The 21,905-nt window shown below is 46.7% G+C and overlaps 1 protein-coding gene across 1 annotated transcript in view; it reads right to left on the bottom strand.

The window, feature by feature from the left end:
• The window catches only part of CACNA2D4 (calcium voltage-gated channel auxiliary subunit alpha2delta 4), a 128,400-nt gene that overhangs the window by 6,458 nt on the left and 100,037 nt on the right, over window positions 1-21,905 (bottom strand). Inside the window, exons 27-36 of the mRNA XM_030480291.1 lie at window positions 17,950-18,011; window positions 16,779-16,793; window positions 14,878-14,922; window positions 13,857-13,919; window positions 13,565-13,600; window positions 8,143-8,213; window positions 7,247-7,322; window positions 5,376-5,428; window positions 4,311-4,366; window positions 2,911-2,931 (exon numbers count right to left, since the gene is read on the bottom strand). Of these exons, the coding sequence (XP_030336151.1) occupies window positions 2,911-2,931; window positions 4,311-4,366; window positions 5,376-5,428; window positions 7,247-7,322; window positions 8,143-8,213; window positions 13,565-13,600; window positions 13,857-13,919; window positions 14,878-14,922; window positions 16,779-16,793; window positions 17,950-18,011 (498 nt within the window). The remainder of the gene's footprint in view (window positions 1-2,910; window positions 2,932-4,310; window positions 4,367-5,375; window positions 5,429-7,246; window positions 7,323-8,142; window positions 8,214-13,564; window positions 13,601-13,856; window positions 13,920-14,877; window positions 14,923-16,778; window positions 16,794-17,949; window positions 18,012-21,905) is intronic.

The following is a 21,905-nucleotide window of genomic DNA, read 5'->3' as shown; positions in this document are numbered from 1 at the left end:
CTTGATTTCACCATGATGCCTTGTTCTGTATTCACCCTGGATTCACACTAAATTAATCAACTGAACTCGTCATTTCAGGGTCTGGCAGCCGGGAGCTGCCTGGCTGTGCTCTGCCACCACTTGCCATCCTTCTGTGCAAACCCCACACTGCAGAAGCACGGAAAAGCCCCTCCCATTTTTGCTAATGGAGAACGTCTCTGGCTAGTATCTGTCATAGGGATGAACATTCCCGAGGATGTTCGGGATGAGCAGTAGAAGGCCTGTTACTGAGGTGAATTTTAAAGGCTTAGACATTTCTGATGAAACACACAGAATATCCCTGTTTAGGCTGTAAGGCGAGAAGCCGCAAATGCTTTCCATTTCAGACCAGTTCCAGGGCTGGTCCCTGATGGACTAAAGGAGTGTGAGGAACTGAGTGGGAGCCCTTTCCTTCAGCCTTAATTCTCTGTACTAGTGTCGGGGAAAACAGCTCCAAACTCTGAAACAGGCGGCCCAGACTACTGCAGTCTGGGCCAGGGACAGACCTTCTTAGGGGCATGCTTGTGGCAAGACCACACACTGGTCCCCCAGCCACAAACCATCAAAGCCCCATTATGTTACCCCTGGATTTGCAGCACTGCTTGCTGGCCTGACTCGCACACATGGGCAAGAGCTGTGCCTCAGCTCTGGACACAGCTCTAGAGACGCAACACCTGAGCAGTAATCCTGGATTGAACTGTGCCATGGTGGCTTTCACAGGAGCAGCCTGTGTGTCTAGAGTTAAACAGTGGGGAGTGCACCTGGGTTAGTCCCTTCAGGAGCACTTTTGCCACCAGCATTATGGGCTAAGTCATGCACAGAAGTTGCATTTCTGTTTGAGTCTTTCATGACCACCTGCAATTTGTCATGCTCTGGGTTAACTCCATCATGTGCACCAAGTTATATTTTTAAACTCCGCTAAATTGGCACAAGTCCTCTGCATAGACCATCTTAAATCAGTTTCTTGGCACAGGCTAACTGAAAAGAAGCCCCTTTAAAATCTCCTAACTTCTGCACAGAGACAAGACCTATGACAGAGATTATGCTTAAGCCTTCTGCCACTTAATTTGCTTGGAAGCAATGCAGCTGCAGCAGTATTGAGAAGTTCAGAGAAGCCCAGTAGCACGTACATCATCAGCGAAACGCTTGGGCTGAGCCTTTGCATGCACATGCTGGACATCAAAACGTTATCAGCACTTCAAGAGCCTGGTGGTCAGGGATTAGTAAACAGCCAGAGGAGCTGATAACAAATTGCAAACTTTATAGCAAAGAGTGAGTTAATTCCAGGCTGTCGTTGCTACCATCTGCACTGCCAGAAAGACTTTGTCAGACGTTTGGCAACCAATCCTTCTGAGTAGCAAAGGCAGCTGCCACGCTGTGTTATGAACTATATAGCCCAGATCGTGAACTCTTTCCCACCAGCATAAATCACAAACTCAAGCCGGTGGATTTACTCTGGGACACAAGACAAAGTCTGCTACTTAGTTACAAATACAAAACAGAGAATTTAATTGATTATCTTGTAAAATATCCTCTCTGTACACTACCATGCAATCAAAAAGAAACTTTTGTGAGCTACATAATTCTAGAAATAGTCCTTTCTAGGCTGTATTCCTTGGCTGGATGTGGTTTTAAAAGCTTTCAAACCTGTGCTGATGTCCAAAAAAGCAGAAGCCCTTACAGACACAGAGAGGAATGAGATGCTGAGAGCAGTGAAAAATCCACAGCAGCAAACATGTCTTCTCACCACCTCTGAAAAGCCGATTTGCACGATGAGTGCAGTCTGAATACATCATGCCCATATTCCAACAGCAAGTCTTGCCTTCCCAGAAAGCAAGAGAACTTGGGAAGCAGGAACAGGCTCAGTGCTGCAGAGCTAGAGGTGCACAGTCAGGCAACGGTGAGCATTAGGTCCCTGGCCATTAATTCCTCTGCCTATATCCCTGAATAAATGTGTGCTCAATCTCTCTCTCACAAAATGTCTCCTTCTCTTCACATTTTTTGCATACACCAGCCTTGGCATGCAGTCAAAAAAATGTTAACATCTCTGGCAAAAATCTACAGCCCCTTCTTAACAACATGTGCAATCCATTTCTTCCAGCCCCAATAGTATTCTTCCACCCTGCTATTCCCTCCCCCACCAGACTCTTTCTTTTCCTCTTCTTACAGTGAGACACATTCCAACTGTCTCTATTTCTCTATCTCTGTCTCACACTTACGTCTTGCTGGGCAGAGAGCAAATCGGCGAATACAAGCTAGATGATATGGAAGCAGGAAGATACAAACACAGCCACAGTCTGGACTGTGTCTTGGAGGGATTTCTAACTTGCCTGTAGGAGCGGATTTATGAGCTAGAGCATATACTTATCAAGCCGAACTGCTTGAAAGTAGTTGTGCATTATCCTGGAGCTGGGCTGGGATTCATCAGAAGGAGCTAAGCCATGGGGTGTGGAAAAGAAGACTTAAGTTGCCTCTTAATAACTGAAGTCTGTGAGAGCCATATAGTCTTTCCTGCAAGAGGGCATGGGTTGGTCTTTGGTTTGGCATAATAACTGAAAAGAATGGGGCAGCTGGGAAGCAAAGTGAAGGACATGCCATGGTACCTAAGCTATGTGCCCATCTACACCACAGTGATGGTGGTGTCTGTGCCCGCAGCCCCTGAGGAGGCTGGTGTGTCCCTTCTTTTATTGACTTCTCAGTGACAGACCTTCAATTGCCAGCTAAACAAGGAACAGCATCACTTGCTTCTTTGCAGTGCAGGCAAATAGAGCCAGGCACTGCCTTGTCCCTGTCACACCTTTCTGCAAGTTCCCCATTGTCCAAAAGAAGCCTTTCCTAGCTGGTATTTCTAGCTAAATCCTCCTCTTTTTGCTCTTAAGTGGTTTTACTTACAGTGATGGAAGACAGCCTTGGCTGGAAAAGTCGCACAACAGACATACACACAATGACGATGGAGCCACATGACAGTTTCACATGATGGTAGCCCAGTGAAGAGATGAATCAGCACACAGCAGTCATGGAGGTGATGCAGGAAAGAGACGAAGAAAGCACAAAAGGAACTGGTGATGAGCAGGATAGGAGTGAGAACCCCCTCCTTTTTTCCCCGTCTCCTCAAGCAAAGACTAAACCAAACTGTAGCCACAGCAGCTCTCTGCAGGAACACCAGGCTGGTCGGGCCCTCCTGCACTGCCACAAGTACTGCACTCGCATCTGACTCTTCCTCACCAACTTCTGCATGAGGCCACTCCTGTTATCCTGGTGCATGTTAAGCAGCAGCCAGGGCTACATAGAGGGTTGCTGCAACTTCTATCACCATCTCTGGTGATCCTTTTTGGAGGAGGTGAATGGCACATGCACAGTACCCAGACATTGGGCCGGTTATCTGACTGGAAGGAAATTCTGCTCTCTAAAAACTACCATTTCCTCATTATGCCAGGAGAGTTCAGCGCAGAAGACAGGGCCACTGTTAGCAGGGAAGTTACCACTGTCTCCACTAAAAGCACCATTAGCGCTGAACGGTTAGTGAGGGTGTAATAATGGTACCGACATGGCATGCAGAGCACTCCTTACCTTTCCCTTTGGGTCACCTCAGGGTCAGAAGCATCCCTCCTGCGTGCAGGGGCAGGGATGGGACCGCAGAGACTCCCAGTATGTTTTCAGCAGGCAGCACTGCAGCTGCAGGGCAGATCACTGGATTTCAACCCTCTCTGCTGCTCCCAGTTGCTGTGTAATACCATGTGCTATCATCTCTCTTCCAGAGAGGGTCCAGTGGGGCAAGAAAAGCCCTTCAATGTATTGTTGAAGTTTACAGGTTTCTGGCTGTCTTCTGGTACCCTCGCTAGGCTCTGGAGAGCCTGCTGCTCCAGCCCTGCTCTGCTTTGTCCTGTAACCCTCAGGAAAGGGAGGGTTTTTCAACCAGAAAAGGGATTTTTTTGGTTGGGAGTTTTTTCAACCAGAGGGATTTGCAGCTGATGGTGTCTCTCATCCTATGCAAGTAGGATGGGGGTCCTCAGAAAGAAGAGCCTCCCCCTGCCCCAGTTACCCTGAGGAAAACCACACACACCTCAGCCTGACTGCTCTGGTGCTGTGGCAGCCTGAAATGGGGGTGGAAATGGGAGGAAACGGGGTGGTGTTGGGACCTGGAAGCTGGATTCCAGTGCCCGTGGAGGGAGAAGTGGCAGGGCAGATGGTGGGCTCCTCGCACGAGGCCAGGCTTCCCCATACAGCTTCTTCTGCCACCAGTGGCTGTAACACTCACGTGCTATGGGGCTGCTGGACTCTTGTATACTCACCATCTGCCAAGTTGTCTGAGTGCCAGAAGCTACTCATGTTAAACTCCAAAAGGAAGCTGTCAAAAGAGCAAAAACAGAGGATGCTTTTTCAGCAGCCTGGAAGGATGCAGGTGTCAGGGAGATGGCCCCATTGCCTGCTGAGTATCAGTTCTAAAATGTTTACTACAAATCTGCTGGCAGTGGAAGTCTGAGTTTGGTTTGGGTTTTTTTTTTTTTTTTGGTTTTTTTTTTTTATTTATATTTTTTTCCTGCTCTCCACATGATACTGTGTAGCTCTGTATCATGGGATCTGTACTGTGGAATATCTAAATGGGCTTTTTCCTTTAGTATATGCTGTGCAGGGCCAGCGAAGGAAGGAATGAGTACAACAGCCCCTAAGGCTGGGAGGGGATTCAGTCACAGTGAGATCCACTTGAAGAACAGGCATGGATGGCCATCAGGGAGCCCGTACTCTGGCTACTCGGAGGTAGCTACACATCACATTAAATTATTCTGTACCAATATGCCAAGCCCTTGGAGCTGGATCTTTTCCACGCTTTTCCTTTTGTGCACCCAGCAAGCTGAGAAGCGGTATTTTCATCCTAAATTCAGCTTGAACTCCAATTCCCCCCAGCAGTTTGAGGTAAGCCCAAATCCAGAGCTTGATTCAAGGCCTCCCTCCTCTCCTGCCTTGCTTCTCACTCAGACCTGAGCTCCCTGGCTTCCTTCCTTCAGCCTTCACCCCCTGTGAAATGAAGGTGTGCATTCACTCATCACAGGCAAAGGAGACAGGCAAGAGGACTCAGCATCAAGGATCTGCATGGGGCCCCAGGAGACCTGAGTCCTATTTCTGACTCTGCCACTTTGTACTGAGTGACTTCAGGTAAATCCCAGACCCGCTACAGGCCTCTGCCTCTCAAAATGGGAATAGTAATAGCTTTCTGTCTCCCAGGAGCAAGGCGCTGAGCTGAATGTCAGGAGAAGGCTGAGAGCAATGCCCTACGCAGGCACCTCCGCTTGCAGCTTTCTCAGCTGTTGCCCCTATTGGTCTGAGCCTCCCAAACCCCCCCATCTTCTGGTACTCACATGAGGAAATCACTTATCAGCCATTTCACTGCAGCTAGAAAGGCATAAATTGGCTGGAGAACAAAAGAAGAAATGAGAAATACCGTAAGGACCTGGTCAGAGAGTTTATAATTGTTATGCAGGACCCCAGGTTTCAGACCAATTCCCTCTAAAACGATCAGAGCTCTTGAAAACAGGCTGGAAATTCAAGGTCTGGGCATTACTGGAAAATGTTCAAAACACATCGAAAGCCAGCAGAGCTGCCTTGCTACTAATAATATCTTCTCACCCCCTCCCCGTCAGGGTCAGGGAGTTTATCACAAATGTATGAAGGACTTTGAAGATGTAATTGCTTGATGATTTCTCTCCAGTATGGATGACCTTGAAAGCTCAGAGCAGGAGAGAAACACAGCTAAATGGGACACCACCAGTTTAGGATGCTTTTATGATCTGATAGCAAGTGGTGTTTCTGGGACAAGCGACAGCATTGCCCAGGATTTAGTATTATCTGCCACTGATTGATTATGCTTAACTGCGCTTTCATCCAGCTTTTCCTCAAGATGGCACGACTTCTATCATCTTCTTGCTTTTCAGCTACAGATTGGAAATCCAGCATTGTCCCAGGGACAATTCATCTGCAGAGCATCCTGCTGCTTCTTTTCTTCATGGTAACCATGTCTAATTTTCGTCTCTCCCTCTCATAATCACACCCTTATCCTCAAATCCAAAACAGATGCAGCAGTCATAGGACATAAGATAATGTTCCATTACTGCTAACTGACTTATCTTCAGCCAGGGAAAGTCAGCAAAGAGTAAAATGTATAGATGGTTGGGAATTTGTTTGATTTTTTACGAATGTACATGAAAAATGGGCTTTTCTCAATTTCTTCCTTTTCAAGGAATTTCCTAAGAAGGGAAAAGGAGAGATGGAGGCGGAATGCTCACCTTTTTATTCTCTTCTCAGTTCACCTCATTTTTGGCAGCTCATATTTTGTGACATTTCTTTCAGTAATCAGAATTGGAGGATAATACAACCAAACAAATATTTTCACAACCCTCACCTATCCAGCTGAAGTACAGCCATTGCAAATCAGACATATTGTTATAACATAACATATTGTTAAAAAGTAATATTTTGCTGAAAATTCTTTTACTGGAAATAAATTACAATGTCATGCTGTAAGAAGTACTTCCAGCACACCGCATTTTAAAGTATCAAACCCCCAATCTTAAGAATAATAAACACATCCTTCTTTAGGATTGCTTCAACTAGTTTGAAGTAGCCTGAGTGTTAATTACTTTGTTCTGCCTGTTTCAGGACAGGTTAGCAAGGTAGAGTGGGATTAGATTATTAGTTTGTATCAGCTGAAAGAGAGGTTGCATTTGTGTACTGGCAAGACTATTCACTCTGATAGTTTGTTCCCTGGGCTATCAGCATTTCTCAGCTGCTTTAACCTGTCTCTGTTGCTCTAAGCCCAGTTATGCTTCCCTGAAAGGCTGACAGCTTTCTCCCAGATGCTAAGAGTGCAACTCCTCTTTTTGAGCTGCTGACCAAAACCATGTACTGCAAAAGCATCTCTATTCATTTCAGCTGCAAGCTGGTTTCTTGGCTTTTAGGAGATGCCTGGCATAGTCTAGTTCCTGTCCTCTCCCTGGTCCTTCTGATTTTCAGTGAGATCTACGCCAATAGAGAGCCAAATTGAAAACCACTGTAAGTGGCCATCACTGCCTCAGAAATCTGCCTTACGGTGAGTTTGGACATTCCCATCACTTGAAAGCAAAAATCTGCTAAACTCTTTTGGGGAAGACACTACATCAGGGTGTGGGAGATGTCCTAGGAGAAAGCCTCCGCAGCCAAGCCCAGAGAGGGCTGCATGCCGACAGATACGTACGCTGAGCAGGGGCTGGGCACCGCTGTGGTGGTGGTAGGGTACTTTGCACATTGCTTGATAATCATACATGGTCACCCTGCAATCAAAACAAAACAAGCAAGCAGCCAAAAGTAAGCAATGCAACTGCCTACAGGACACACACATCAGCTTTTTCTAAGAAGACCTTGTATGGAAGAACTAAATCAGCGGCCTGCTTACACATACATGTCTTTGCTGTTTGGTCAGTGCTGGATCTTGCAAAGCAAGAAATTCAGGCTCTGGATTAATGTAACTGGGTCAGTACAGGAAGAAATATGTCCCTAATTTCAGATGGTGAGTAAAGCAGGCAGTGAAGCAGGAAAATTATAGTTGCAACTACCACAGGTCCCCCTAGTTCCTGTTTTCAAGCCACTGAAACTCAGAACTCTCTTTTGACATGGGCTGGGGGAGTGGAGTGAGAGAAACAGAGGTATTTTTAGGAGAGAGAGAAATGTGCTCAGCCAGCTGCAACACTACATCTGGGAGGCTCTCAAGACAACTGCTCACAGGCTTTCCAAGTTGCAGGAGGAACTGAAGTGCTTTATACCCAAAATGCCAAGAAGTGTTTCCCATAGCATCTTGCCCTGGAAAACACAGAGGAGCAGCTGCTTTCTGGCCACATGCAGATCAGGAGTTACTATCTCTCTCGGTGCTTTGCAGCAGGCAGAAGAGCGGATGAGGAAGAACAGGGTGTGTGGTGATGGTGGCTGAGCAAGTCAGGGGAGGAGGCAGGTAGCTAAAGAAGCTCTTCTATCAAAACAAGAGAGTCACATGCATCAGCATGTGAATTTTTCCCCTGCTGCTTATGGGGACCAGTCTGCTCTGACCCACACACCAGCTAAAGAAGGAGAAGTACAGCACGGAGATCCCCCACTTACCGCCTGAACATGCCCATGTTTAGCAGCTGGGTCATTACTGGGCCATCCACTGCACCCAAGAATTTTCCAGTCTGCAAGCACAGGAAAGGAAAAAACCAGAATAAACTAACAGCAGTAAAATTTCCAAATGTTCGATGGGACCAGCTGATCCAGTTTGTCTGGAGACCTACTACACATAACAGGTATTTTATAAGGAGGTAATGCCAAGCTTTGTCCTTTGGCTGGCTGGAAAGCTTGAGGGAGGACTTCCCCCATCACCAGCTGGGCACTCTGCACAGTTCCTACCACACTTGGAAATGATTTCGCCCACGTAAGTCATGCAGCTTGTGATAGAAAAAGGAGGACTCTCAAGCTGCAGAGACCCAGGCACACTGATTCACCGGAAGCCTGGGCTCTCCTGTGGGTTTTTGTGAATCCACATCCTCCAGGTCTGAATGCCTGAATCTCTTCTGCTTGAACCTCTCTGCTAGCTCATGGCTGCAGTGGCTTTGGAAACCCCTGCTCTCCTGCTGCACTAGGTGAACTGACCCACCACATGGGAGTGTGCTGGACAGATTTATTTAGGTAGCAAATGCAAGTTTACAAGTTGCTGCTGTGTGAGTTCCGAGCAGGCAGTAACCCAAACAACACAACACAAACCAATGCATCCCTTTAGCTTCCTATGCACTGGCAGAGTCAGAGCTATTGCACAGGCTCCACGCTAACAAAAGTTGCATGTGGGGGGCAACAACCCCCAAATCCCACTTGGATGCCTGGACTAAAAGCAGAGCTTGTGGCTCTCTGGTACCATTTACGCTTTGGAGTTAATATAATACCTCAAATACAGTCCTAATTCCACATCCTGGAACTGCTGCTTTAAAGACTTCTTCAAACAAAGAACAGATCTGGCTTTCCTGATTACCAAACCATGACAAATCTATTGCAAAAATGCTTCAAATCTGCCAAGTTCACTGCTTTGTTTGCAAGCAAGTTAATAAAATATTCATAAATAATAAAAGTGCAGATATGAGCTATCCTCCATCTATTTTCCTAGCTCATGGGTCTTGACACAGTAAACACCTCCCATATGTTATGGAACTGTTCACACAGTTTGGGGGTACATTTTACTTTTCCACTGATGGGCTAGCAGTCATTTAGCATGTATTTAGCAGATGACAGATGATTTCATTTATTTGAGTGGGGCATCTCCACTATAAAAAACAAACCCTTAGGCAGATTTACCTAAGATCATATGGTAATCATCTAACAGTAGCATTACATGATTATGAGCTTCTTCCCAACAGGCTTTAGAATGCATCTCACTGTATATATTGATACATAACATCAACTCCTCTTTGAGCACTTAGGCTGTAATCATCTCAGACATAGTCAAATGTGTCTGAGCAAGCGCTAACTTTTTTCACCTCCCTCGCTCTTTCAATCTGATTAGGGTGGTAAGGAAGCCAGCTGCTTCCATTTAATACCAGTCTGTAGCCCTAGCAAGAGCCAGAGCAGTGGGATTTAACACAGCGCAAGCTGCAGCTGGTGTAGCAAGGGGAAGAGTCTCACCCTGTCCAGAGATGCTGATGTCTGAATTTCTCTAGGTAGGATGTTGTTCCTATAGGTACAAATATGAGGAGCTTTCAGTATAATTGAGAGAAAGGCTTAGGGAATGTGTTCAGAAAAGCATCAGCAAACCGGCCTTTAAGACCAAACTGGACATTCAAAGCTTGGTGCTGTTTTAGGTACCCTGTGCAGGTAGTAACACAGGAAAGCATCACTTGGCAGAAACCCAAGTGGTCCTCTACTGAAGCGACATTTTGCAAGGCAGCTCTCATTACAGCCTTCTTCCTCAGTGGCTGGCTGCTGCTCTCCCTGACATTTCCTAGCTGTGTTTCTCCTAATTCCCAGGCTGGAAATTAGGCTAGAAGCTGGGAATTAGGCTGGAAGCTGGAATTGCACAAGCCCTTGCAATTTCAAAGATTCACAGCACAAAGTATTGCCTCTGACATCCTGTGTGACACATGCTGTATCACATCCCCCTGCAGCTGGGAGCATACAAATGCATATGCAGGCTATGCACAGGAAAGAGATACATCCTGGAGCATGCATATGGCTTGAAAGGTGCATCACTGCTCACAGACATAGATGCGCCCATGCTTTGCTAGCTCATTGAGCAATCTGCACTTCTGGTACACACAAAAGCTGGAGACAAACAAGATCTGTCAAATGGGCCAGGCTTTGGGTGAGTGGAGCGGGCAGCCTCCTTACATGGCTCAGACAAAGCCAGCCCTTTCTTCTCCACAAGCTCTGCCCACCCCTGGTGGGATCTTGGCCTTTTAGCTACCACCCTGTCCCTGAATCCCACCTAGGCAAAGCTTGCAGATGCCTCAGGGAGAAAGAAGCAGTCCTAGAAAAAAGAGGTTTAGCGTGCAAGGGGACATCTAGATGCAGCAGGTGGAGGGAGCTCAAGACCTGTGATCCACAAATGTGCCTCTGGCTGGCAGCAGAAAACTCAGGGGCAGTCATGTGGCCAGGGCTGAAAACACTGGCAGAAACATATTCTGGAGCAGCCCTCACTGCAGCACAGCCTGAGCATGCCACTGACCTTACCTTCCTTCCCTGCCCTAGATCACCCAGTCCTCTCCTTCTCTCACTTCCTTCTCCTGGCTCTGGCTATTAACTTCTTGATCCCTTCTCAATAAATCTGGATGGGGAGATTAGCCTGAATTAAAAGATTACCCATTCTCCCCAAGTAATCCTGTAGGGAGGTTCCAATGCATCACTCATTAAAATCCTGAGTCCCTCTTTATTCTGTGGTGACTTTTGGCTGCTGGTTAGCTTCCTGCTGCCTTCAGGCAGAGGTTATTAAAGCTGATCCCCCATCCTGATCGCCCATCCCAAGGACAAAGGGAAGCAGAGCCCAAGCCAGGCTATCCTCACCCCACTCCTTCATGAAGTTGCTCTGATTTCCAGTGTGGCCACTCAAAAAAGAGGTGCTTGCAGCAGGTTGAGAACACCATAAGGCACCGCAGGGAACAACAGAGATGGAACAAAACATCTCAGAGCCCCCAGAGTGGGTCTCTGGCACTACCAGCTTGCTGAGGGGCTGTAAGGACACAGGCACTGTTATTCTTAGCTTGCACTTTGCCCCAGGAAGTAAGTATTTTGGACATGAAAGCTCCTTGGCTGCCTTCCTCAGGGAAGTGGGGATGTGTGTGGAGCTCTGATTGTGCTGGTGCTGCCACAGCCTGTGCAGCTCAGTGCCTCAGCATGAGGGCATGCTGCCATTCTCCCTGCTGCTGGACTGAAATGCTGAGCTACTCTTGCTGGTGTAAGGGAGGGAGGGAGAAGAGCGAAGTAGCTGACTTCTCCAGAAAGGCAAAATACCCACAACATCCAGGTAAGGGATTTTTGGGGGTCATTATGTTAAAGGATGCACTGAGGGAAGAGTGTGGGATGGGGCAAAGAAGACCACATAGCAGCAACATCCAAGTGGCAAGGCTATGAAACCCAGGGTATTGATTTAATGTTGCTGCTTGAATTCCCTGTAGGGTTTAACAGTGTGGACACTTATGGTGCCTCCAGGAAATAAAAGCAGTAACTGGAACAAGATAAAGAAATCAGAAGAAAAATAGTGGCGAACTCTCCGAGGTCAGGGGAGGTAACAGCTGGAAGGAGATAACAGCTCTGGTGCCTGCCAAAATGCCTGATCTTGGAGGCAAGTGGATAATGTTTACAATTTACTCAAATCCACTATAATGCCATGTTTCTACTAGTCATATCTTTCAGAGATGAGCTTTTGGAAAACAACATTTTCCATAAGATGCAGGAAAAATACAGAGACAGAACCCAGGAAAGCAGTGCTAAGAACAGCAGATCTGGTAGCTAAAGGGTGTAGTTGCCTTTATCTATGGACACATGCCACAGGACTCAGCAAAGCACCTTTGAAAATGCCATGGGGGGCAGAGAAGGAAACTGCAAATCCCAAGATTACCAGCCCATCCTGACCATGCAGTAGGACCTGGCCTCACAGAGTAGGGAGCCAATATAACTTTACAGCAATTTCTTTCCTTATTTTTCAAGTTTTCTTTGGCTTTTTTTTGGCACACCATGTTATTGAAGGGGCACTTTTTACTGGAATATTCAAAGTGTTCAGTAGGTCACTTTCCCAGCAGAAAAGAGGTTGGTTATTCCTTGCAATATGCCCCCTCCTTGATATTTGTCTATATCATCCACCTGGTGCCAATGTGTTGCTGATTCATTTTGCTTTGTGAGCCCCAACAGTTCTCATTTTGGCCTCACTGAACTTACTGCGTAGTGCCTGCAGAATTCATGATCTCACCTTTTTCTTTTGCCAGCCTATTCTGAATATGCTAACCAACACAAGTCCAGATGGGAAACCATGGGACTCATATAGCTCGACGTTTTCCATTTAAATATCCATCTAAAAATTCCTCATCTTTCTTTTCTGTCCCAGATACTTTGAGATCAACGCCACTACTTCACTCTTCAACCAGAACTTCTTTAACAGCCTCTTCTAAGGGACTCTTCAAGGCTTTTAATAAAACTGAAATGCAGTAGGTCATCCATCCTCCCTTATCTCCTGATTTATCTACACTTTCAAAGAACTATAGCTAGTAAGATAGGTTTTCTTCCTTTATAGAAGTTGTGCTGCTTGTCCCAATCACATTCATCAGGTGTTCTGTTTTTAATTGGATGTTCTTTACTTTTAATTTCCATTTGAACCTGTTTGTCACATCTTGAAGCAAGCAATTTCTGGGATCAGTTCTACTGCCTTTTGGAAATACACATACAGTGTTTGGTAACTCCAGTACTGTGGAAATTTTAATGAAACTCCACACTTCTGTCAGTAACAAAACTGCTTCATTCCCCACTCTTGCTATTGACTTATTATTGCCTTGTAGCTTATGAGACTGTTCCAACATGTCACTTTCTGACAACCACATCTATAGCCTTTTATTATTTTGAAACAAATAGCTCTGTGGTGAATTTACTGGTGAACAGAAACGTATAGCTAAGCCATGCAGTGGCTGGTAGTGTTGGATTTACCCAGGCTGCAGAGAAGACACATCATAAACTGCACCCATTTAGCTCACTAGAAATGGTCATGGAGGCACTAGTGGCAAGAGGAAAACAAGTGACTTTTGTTGCTTATATTTTTATTATTCTGAGTCTTCTTCCTCACTCCTTTCACTTCTGTGAGTCCTCCAGTTCTTTAGGTGTTCCCCTGTTTCCAAATTGCCTTTGGCATTTTGGCCTTTGGCATTTTGCTCTCACCATCCCCTTGGTTTCCTTTCCTGTGGAATGCCTGCTCTGACTTCAAGGCACTCAGAAGTGCTGCTCCCTTCCTTTTTCCCTTCCCCTTTTCCTTTTCCTTTTCCTTTCATTCTTTTCAGTTTCCTCATCAGGGCACACCTGCCTTCTGGGATTGCCTCAGATCATCATTCAGTAGCATCTGTGCTGAGAGAAATGAGTCTAATTTCCTCACTCCTGGTAAAAAGGTATTTTGACTAGTTCCTTCCTTATCACTGCAAATTCCTTCCTCACCTAGGATGTGCTGTCACTCTGATGGGAGGCTTCCCCCTCATCATGCAGCTGAATTTAATTACACCACAGCCACTCTTATTACACAATTCAGCTTCATTTGTTCTAACCAGCTCTGGTGGGTTATTTAGGAATGCTCCCCTGCTCCTCCTCTTATGCTCTCTTACCTCTGCAGGTCTTTTGGAAATGAGTATAAAGCCGTTGTTATCAATAAGGAAGCAATTCAGAATCTGCAGAGATGAAAGAGAAGGAACATTAAAGACAGCTTTTTCCATGGTCATCTGTTATGTATTTTCATGTACTGCTGTGTGCAGGATGGAGTGGTGTGGGCTGTGCTTATGGCAACAGCCTTGGCATTTCTATGCCTAGCCCCATGGCTAAGCTACCATGGGTTTTACACAATTGACTTTTCCCTCTCTGCCTTCATCTTCAGGTATTTAGTTCGTGAGCTGACTGTGACAGAGACTGTCTCTTGCCAGGGCTGTGAGCCACACTTCAGAAGACAAGGCGCCCTGCAGGATATTTGGAGAGCACTTCTCTAATAAAATGGTATCTAATGCTTTCCATCTTCAGATTTCAGAATTTTATAACCACTCATGAAATAACCCTCTCCTCACCACTGAACATCAGTGATGGTCTCTGTTTTGGTTTTGCAGAGCAGGAAATGGAGGCACAGAGTTTAGATGAAAACCTTTAGGTCTCAGAGGGGAAAACTAGGATGCAGAGGATATCTTACATTAACATAGATCAAAAATTCTCTGGTGATCCTACTCTCCAGAACTGAGTAGCTCCCGTCCCACGTATGCCTGAGACCAAGGTTAAAGCAGTGGTCTAAATGCAAAGAGGGGTGTCCAGCATGCATGTCATGCTGACAGCCATTTTCTTTGGAAGACCTGGGATGACAGTGAGGCAGCTTTAGAGGAGATGGACTCTCCTTAGAGTCACTGGCTGGAATCCCCATGCCCCTCCCCCGGCTCAGCTGACATCTCTCAGTTAAGGGGAAGACCTAAACTGCAGGTTTGCCTCAACAGCACAAGGTCCTGTCCCCAGCTCTGCAACCTCTTGTGAGGAGATGACAGGTGATACCTTTTTGTTTAGTGGGGGGGGGGGTGTGTGTGTGAGATCTCCACAGAGCAGGTAGTCAATCACACCCATTACAGCTACAGAGAAGAAATCTGGGCAACTTACGTCATCCTGACAGCTTAGTGGACAGGCACCATCCAAGGCACTGCACTGGAAAGGAAAAACAGAGAATTAACCATGGCATGACCTCATCTTACAGTCTCCCCTGAAGGACTGCTGAGCTAAAGGTCTCCACCATCCCATAAAGCTCTGCAATTGGGCTGGCATTTCCCTCAAGATGAGCTCTACAGCATGCGGAGGTACCACCCCCCAAGTTGGGCACCAGTACCTCTGTGTGCTCTCCACTTCCCAGAGCAACATCCACGTTGCTGAGGGCTCTGATCCTGTACCTGCCTCCCTGACATGGTCACTGTGCACTTCAAGCAGAGGTGGCTTTTGCAAAGAAAGGGGACAGCAGCAAGCTCTCTGGCTGCAAACGCAAAGGTTATTGTGCACTGGTGAGAAACCAGCATGCATTTCAGCATCTGCTGGTTCTGCACTAAACACATGGCATGGTATTTTAGATCAGGATTCTTCTCCGGCAGGGATCTTTTGTTGTTGTTGTTGCTGTTGGTTTCTTTATTCTCCAGGCAGCTAATGATAAAATAGGATGTGAATGGTGCTCATGTAGCCTAAGGCACCATCCATTTGTTTCATTTAGGATTTCTGTGTACTGGATTTGACATGTGTTTCACAATGCTGAACTGGGTGGGGACATGAGGGGTTAAGGGGTGAGTAACAAAGCCCTTCAGGTGCTTATTGATTTCATAATTGTTCCAAGTTTGCCATGGCTGCGCGTGTCTGTCTCTTTGTGTTATTTTTGAATGCTATTTTCTCCAGCAGCGGAGGGAAGAAAGCTGACAAGGTGTTGCCATTTCTGTACACGGGGTCCCCTTTCTGCCTGAGATTTTCTGGGATCAGGGAAGGACACTGATGTGTTGTGTAGCCTGTCTGCTCTCAGCCTGCTGCCCTTTATTTCTGCAAAACCCTTACACATAAGCCCCAGACCCCTTTCTGGATGATTCTCAGTAACAAGAGGTGAATTTGCCATTTCAAACCACAAGAAGATCATTACTTTCAGTTAGAATTTCTTTCAGAGGAGGCTTGGAGATGCCCAAGTTTGTTTCAAGCCTTGTGGCTTTGCAATATCGCATGCTCATGCTCCAACCGGCTTTGAGGTTTCAGGGATGATGGTTTAATAGCACCCCTTTACCCACACTTGCAAGCATTGTCTCACCCCTCACAAAACAGCATTGGATTGATTTGGTTCCCTGGACATATGCATAGAAGTGACCCTGTACTTCACCCCTAGTGGATTCCTTCCTTTGGTCATCACAGAAGTATGGCCACAAAGAACCACTATTATGTCCTTGGGGGATAACAAATACAGAGCCCAAAGCATGAAAATCAGAACAGAAACCGAGGTGAACCACAGTGGATTCCACAAGAAAGGCCTGTATCTCACATCATCTTCCTCAGCAGTGTGAGGACATGGTCTCACTGCCGCTGCTCTTCCAGACTCAGAGAAGATCCAGCAGTGCCCAGTGCTGGGCTGGCTGTGCAGCAGTGGGACAGTGGTGAGGAGCCTTGTCTGAGAGCACCAGCAGCTTGCAGGGAGTCCCTGAGGTGGGGGAAGAGCTGATCCTGAGCTCTCTGATTGCTCTGAGACCACATATATGTTATGGGTGCAGGTCCCTCCTCAGAGACCAGCCTACCTCACAACATCCTCCTGCTGTTGGTCAGGTCTCTGAAACACTGTGACCCAGAGCACTTTCAGCTTTGTCAAAAAGACACTTAATTACTGTGAAGACAAACACAGCCTATGACAGGCTTGGACCATCTCCAGTGACTACAGACAAGGGACAGTGCCTATAATATGCTGGCACACAAACGACACAATTACGAAGCCGAGAGCTACGGCGAGGCACGCTGGGATGCCTCCCTGTCCCCAGCTTTTGTCTACTTACATCACTGTCATTGGGCTGGGAGACGGGAGGCACAGTGTGGACATCCAGAGCGGCACAGCATGCGGTGAAGCAGGAGAGAGAAAACAAAATCTGTTAGTCATTCCTCTGTCAAATGGCGGTCACATCCTCCAAAACCATATGCAGGCTTTTTTTTCATACCAGCACCCAGCAGGGCCATGGCTTGCAGGCACTTGGCACACAGGCCTCCTTTCAGCTTCTTTAATAAGGCTTCCCGGTTTCACTCAACACCCATGTGGGCTTGTTTGTGTGAGAACTGCCTGGATATGGCCCTAAGGAGATATTTAAAAATGAAGCTCTCTGCTGATGCATCAGGGTATGCTCATACACTTTGCAGAAGTATTTTTAGCTCAGGTTACGTTTATGTGATATCCCACCTGTGAGGATGCTCCTGCCACTACGGCCAACTCTGGGCTTTTCCATTGCCCACTTGTGTTCGCTCCCAGCGAGCAGCCTCCTGCCCTTCTATGATGTTCCCTGTCATCCCCATATAATGACAGTTCCCTTTCCTGACAACAGATAGCCGCTTCTGCTGGTTGCTGCTTCAATCCCATCAGTCTCATCCCTCCAAAAACAAAGGTGGGTGGGAAAGCCCCCGGGTGGTAAGTGAAAGGTGTTTCACTTTTCCTGCCTCTCAGACCACGGTAGCTGTTTTAATTATTCCACTTCTTTCAGTCCAGCAAGAGTGTCCAAAATTAGGACACCACTGAAAGCTTATCCCTGGAGCAAATGATTTTTATTTTGGCAAGCTGGTAGCATTTTGTTACCATTAGGAAGATAAGAGAGGGCAGTAGGTTTTTTTTTATTAACATGTGCCCAAAATTGCAGACTTCCATGAGGTTTCTGAAAGGCTGAATGAGCACAAACATATTTCCACAATTAAATGTGTCATATGCAGCAGAGCTAATGCCAGGCCAGGATGCTGACACTGTCAACACAGCATTTGCGGAACAGACTCACGGCTCACATGGCATTAGTGCCGTCAAAGGATTACAGAAATGTGTGACTTCAAACTAATCTACTTCATAAATCTTTTAATATGAATGTCACAAAAGCCTTCATCAAAACACCATTGTATGTGATGTAACATAGCATCGACCTAGCTGATGAACAGCATTAAATTGTCTCTCTGCATGACTGCTGATACTCTTACCTGTTGCATGGCCATCCAAAACTTGCGTTGGAGCAACTCCAGCGTGATTTGCACACCCACCGCTATGGGAAACAAAAAGGGGGGAGGATGAAAAGAGGAACCAGAGAGAGAAGGACAACACACGTTAGGAAAGGAGGAGTAAATATTTGCCTGAAGTGATGTGATGGAAATCACAATTGCAACCTGCTTCCAAGCGTGAGTGATAAGCATCAGGGGATCAGCACTGAGTCAGACTGCCAAGTGAGAGTCAGAGATTTAACAAGGTAGAAGAAAAGGGGACAGTGTCTGTACTGAGGTACCGACACCTCCCTCCCACTAAACACTACGGAGCTACAAACAAATTCACAGCAACAAAAAAAGTCCCACCAAAAAACACAGGGCAGTGAGCGTGTGAACCTTCATCTTTGTCTTTTGTAGATTTGCAGCTGTTTCTGATCACCCCAGCCTCAACTCTTGCACAACACAGCATCAGGCAGAAATAAAGTAGGCCAGTGTGAGGAAGAGATTCATTCAAAACCCCACCTGTCTCAAGGGGAGACCACAGCAATTTAGATGGCTCCTAAGCCACTATAAAAGCACAGAAATATGAATGCCATTTGATGGAAAAGTGTTGATTAGAAGAAGTGCTTTGTTACCCGGTCCCAGCCTAGCACACGCTGGGCTAAGCAGAAGCATGTGTGTTTCTTAATGAAGAGCGTCCTAATTTCTTGGCTTAATTTCTCTTCTATTCCCAGCATCATGTTCCTGAAGCAAGGCATAGCTCCACAGGAGAAGAAACAGTGCAGGGTCTCCCTAACAGAATAACCTAGCTGTCCCTGGGTAGGTTGCCTGCAAACACACGTAATAACCAGTGCAGTCGTGCGCAGCCTGGCACGGTGACGGGAGCAACGGGGCTCTGTGTCAACTAGTTGAATCCAAATGCTCTGCAGGAATTACAGCCTCAAGCAGGACCTTGAAATAGAATATAAAGTGCAAGTGAGGGAGAAAAAGAAGCAGAGAGAGGGAAAGTTTGAGCCTTTTTTTCACAACCACCAATATCGGGTGGATGAAGTGTTGCTGTTTCTACAGATTTCCTCTGAATTAGCAGGACCTTCAAAGGGGGAACAGATCCTTTAAATCTGAATCATGCTGTGTGGGTGCTTTTAAGTTAACAGTATGATCTGATGCTCTAATTCAGACGGGTATGAATTAAAACTGGAGTATGCAATGGCATATTTTCTTGCAGCACGTACAGAAACCCTGGCACTTGGCATCAGTTCTGCCTTTCATATCAGTGTCCTTGTCACATTCCCACTGCTATTACATCTTACAAAATCCCATGTATCACAGGTGCGTTTATTATCCAGCTCTCCATGCTATAGACTGAATCTGACTGCCTGTATGTGGGGAAAGGAAGGATTTTGTAGAGCTGCCTTGCCCTAAGCCTTGCAGAACACAAACCAGATGAGACAAAGAATGTAAACAAAGGAGGAAGGACGGGGCTGAGTCCAGCCTGGGTGAAGATTCATCAGCTTCAGCGGGGCTATCGCAGGCATGGTTTGGCTTGATGCCCCTGCTGACAAACCGGCAGCCCATGACAGAAGGCAAATGGTGCTGTTGCTGCTGAGTCTGATGAGGCCCACGCATCCGATTTGGTATGTAGCTTTAAATAAATTCATCATTTTCCTTTAACACCATCTCAAGAAAAAGTTATTCCCCTTATCACAGCAGATCACATCAATGGCACTGAGCATTACTCAGGACATAGAGTTTTTATGAGACCTGAAGAGGAGTTGACACCTACATAACTAACCTTGCAATGCAGAGACTTGATCAGTGGCTCATGTTTTTGCCAGTGGGAACATCTAGCCTTAAATTGTTCTTCAAGGCGAGCTTAGCCCCTGATTGTGAATCCTTGCCTCTGCTCAGGAGACATGAGTAGCAGGTACTGAACTTGGACAGCGTTGCCTGCAACATGAGGAAGGAGAGTTTCTGGAGGCTTGCACTGGCGGCTGGCAGCAGGGACAGAAAGTAGAGTCTCCCAGCATTCTTTTTCCTCTTTCCACATTGCTCACAGCCATGTCTAACCTGTATGTGCCATCTGTAAACAATCCTTGTCCTTTGGATGCAATCTCTGCAGTCCTAACCTCTCCGTAGGGCTTGAGCTTACTCATCTTCTCTGCACGCATTTCTAGCTATTCCTCATGGAGCCATGGTGAGCACCAATCTCCTCCTCACATCACGGCACAGTCTGAAGAGGTCATTGAAAGCAAAGCTGGGGGCTATTCTGCCTTGCAGCCAGGTTTGTCTATCTGGATGGTACCCCTTACAGGGAACCATACTGGATGGGCTGCTCCGTGCTCCTGCCTGGCAGCACCACTCCTTGCCAGTCTGTGAGGATTGGCAGCTCCTGGCAAGAGCTGTGAGAAACTCCCACACATTCAGGTGACCTGAGGAAGACAGGGGAGCTGAGGAGAAACAGGCCCAATCATCCTCCCAGTGCTAGTAACAACCAGTTGCCTGGGTGCCTTCAGGCTATTGGTGAGGCTGGGGAGAAAGGAGGGAAGCTGTAATTCAGCCTGAGGCGAGGATGACGCTGCAGCTCAGGTGAGAGGGAGAAAACTGGACTAAACTTCTCTCTGCTTGTTCCAAAGTACAACTGGTCATTAACGAGCCTTTTTGCTCATGTGGCAAAGCATATGCTGCAGGAATGGGAAGATCTGAGGTCTGTAAAATGATGACTGGCTCTAGTGTGCAGCACAGCAATAACTGTGGAGTCCGCAGAGAGACTGTGGCTAATCATTTTATTCCTACCAATGTGCAAACACCATGTGTGACTGTAGCATTCCAGCAGTGAAATAAACACAAGGACCAGCAATGCTGTGCACCTTGCTTAGCATCGCCTCACCATGTCAATGAGTTACCCAGACCTGTTCACGGCTTCCCACCAAACCCAAGCACTGCCCACTGCATGGCTGCTGCTGGCTTTCTCTGGCGTCTCATGCTGCCATTCACTGTGGAGATAAGAGCCTTCCCCTCCACCTGTTCATTCCTCCATTGAGCATGTCTGCCTCATTAGCTCATCCTCTGCTCGTCTCTCTCTGTCTGCCTTCCCTGGCTTCTCTCTTTGATTGTCCATATGCTGTTCTCATAAGGAGCTTTCCCCAAGATTTAATTCTTGGGCCTGCTGCATAATAAAAAGGCATAACAATCACAAGACCACATCCTGTAGAGTGCTAATCAAGATTTACCTTGCTATTCACAACCTGTTTTCATGGCAGCTGGTCCAATGGTTAAATAAAACCTGTGATTCAAATGGAAAAAGGTGCCACAGTGGCAGAGCAGCCCTGCCCATAATGGCTATTTGCATTCCCCATTCCCTATTTCTGAAATATTCCCATTTTCCCTCTCAAGCCAGCAGTGGAGCTGCCCCACTCAAAATTTTACTTGAAGTCCCCTAAAAATTTTACTTAAAAAATAACTTCCAGGCAAATTAAAGTGAACAAAAAGCCCAAACCAGTGGATGTCTGTTTATGATACTGGACCTGACAGAAGCAGCAGTTCAGTTGGATCAGCAAAAGAGTAATTATTGCACGTATGAGCTACCGAGGTCTTCAGCAAGCTGGAGGAAGGCAAGCAAGGGGTCTGATTTGGGGTGAGTGAGGGTGGCTGCAGGAGCCCACAGGAGAACGCAGAGGGAAGCCTGACAGAGGCAGTGGGCTGGATTTGAGGGTACCAGTAGGCTGTGTCAGGGAGGGCAGGGGATGTCTCTGTCACTGCATGGATGTAACCACACCCCAAGCTTGTGCTGGACATACAGCTGAGCACGCTCTCCTGCCACACACCAAATTCAGGGGAATGAACTGTGGGTGCAAACGCTACTCTCTTTCACCCATTCCTCCCATCCCAACTACCTCCCACCAGCACTTTTCCCTGATTCCTCAAGGACACAGACACAGGGTCATGCTGTGTTCAAG

The sequence above is a fragment of the Strigops habroptila genome, chromosome 3 (genome assembly GCF_004027225.2).
Source record: "Strigops habroptila isolate Jane chromosome 3, bStrHab1.2.pri, whole genome shotgun sequence".
Lineage (NCBI taxonomy): Eukaryota > Metazoa > Chordata > Aves > Psittaciformes > Psittacidae > Strigops > Strigops habroptila.
The sequence above is the reverse complement of the archived record's forward strand: the minus strand, read 5'-3'. Positions and strand labels throughout refer to the sequence as shown.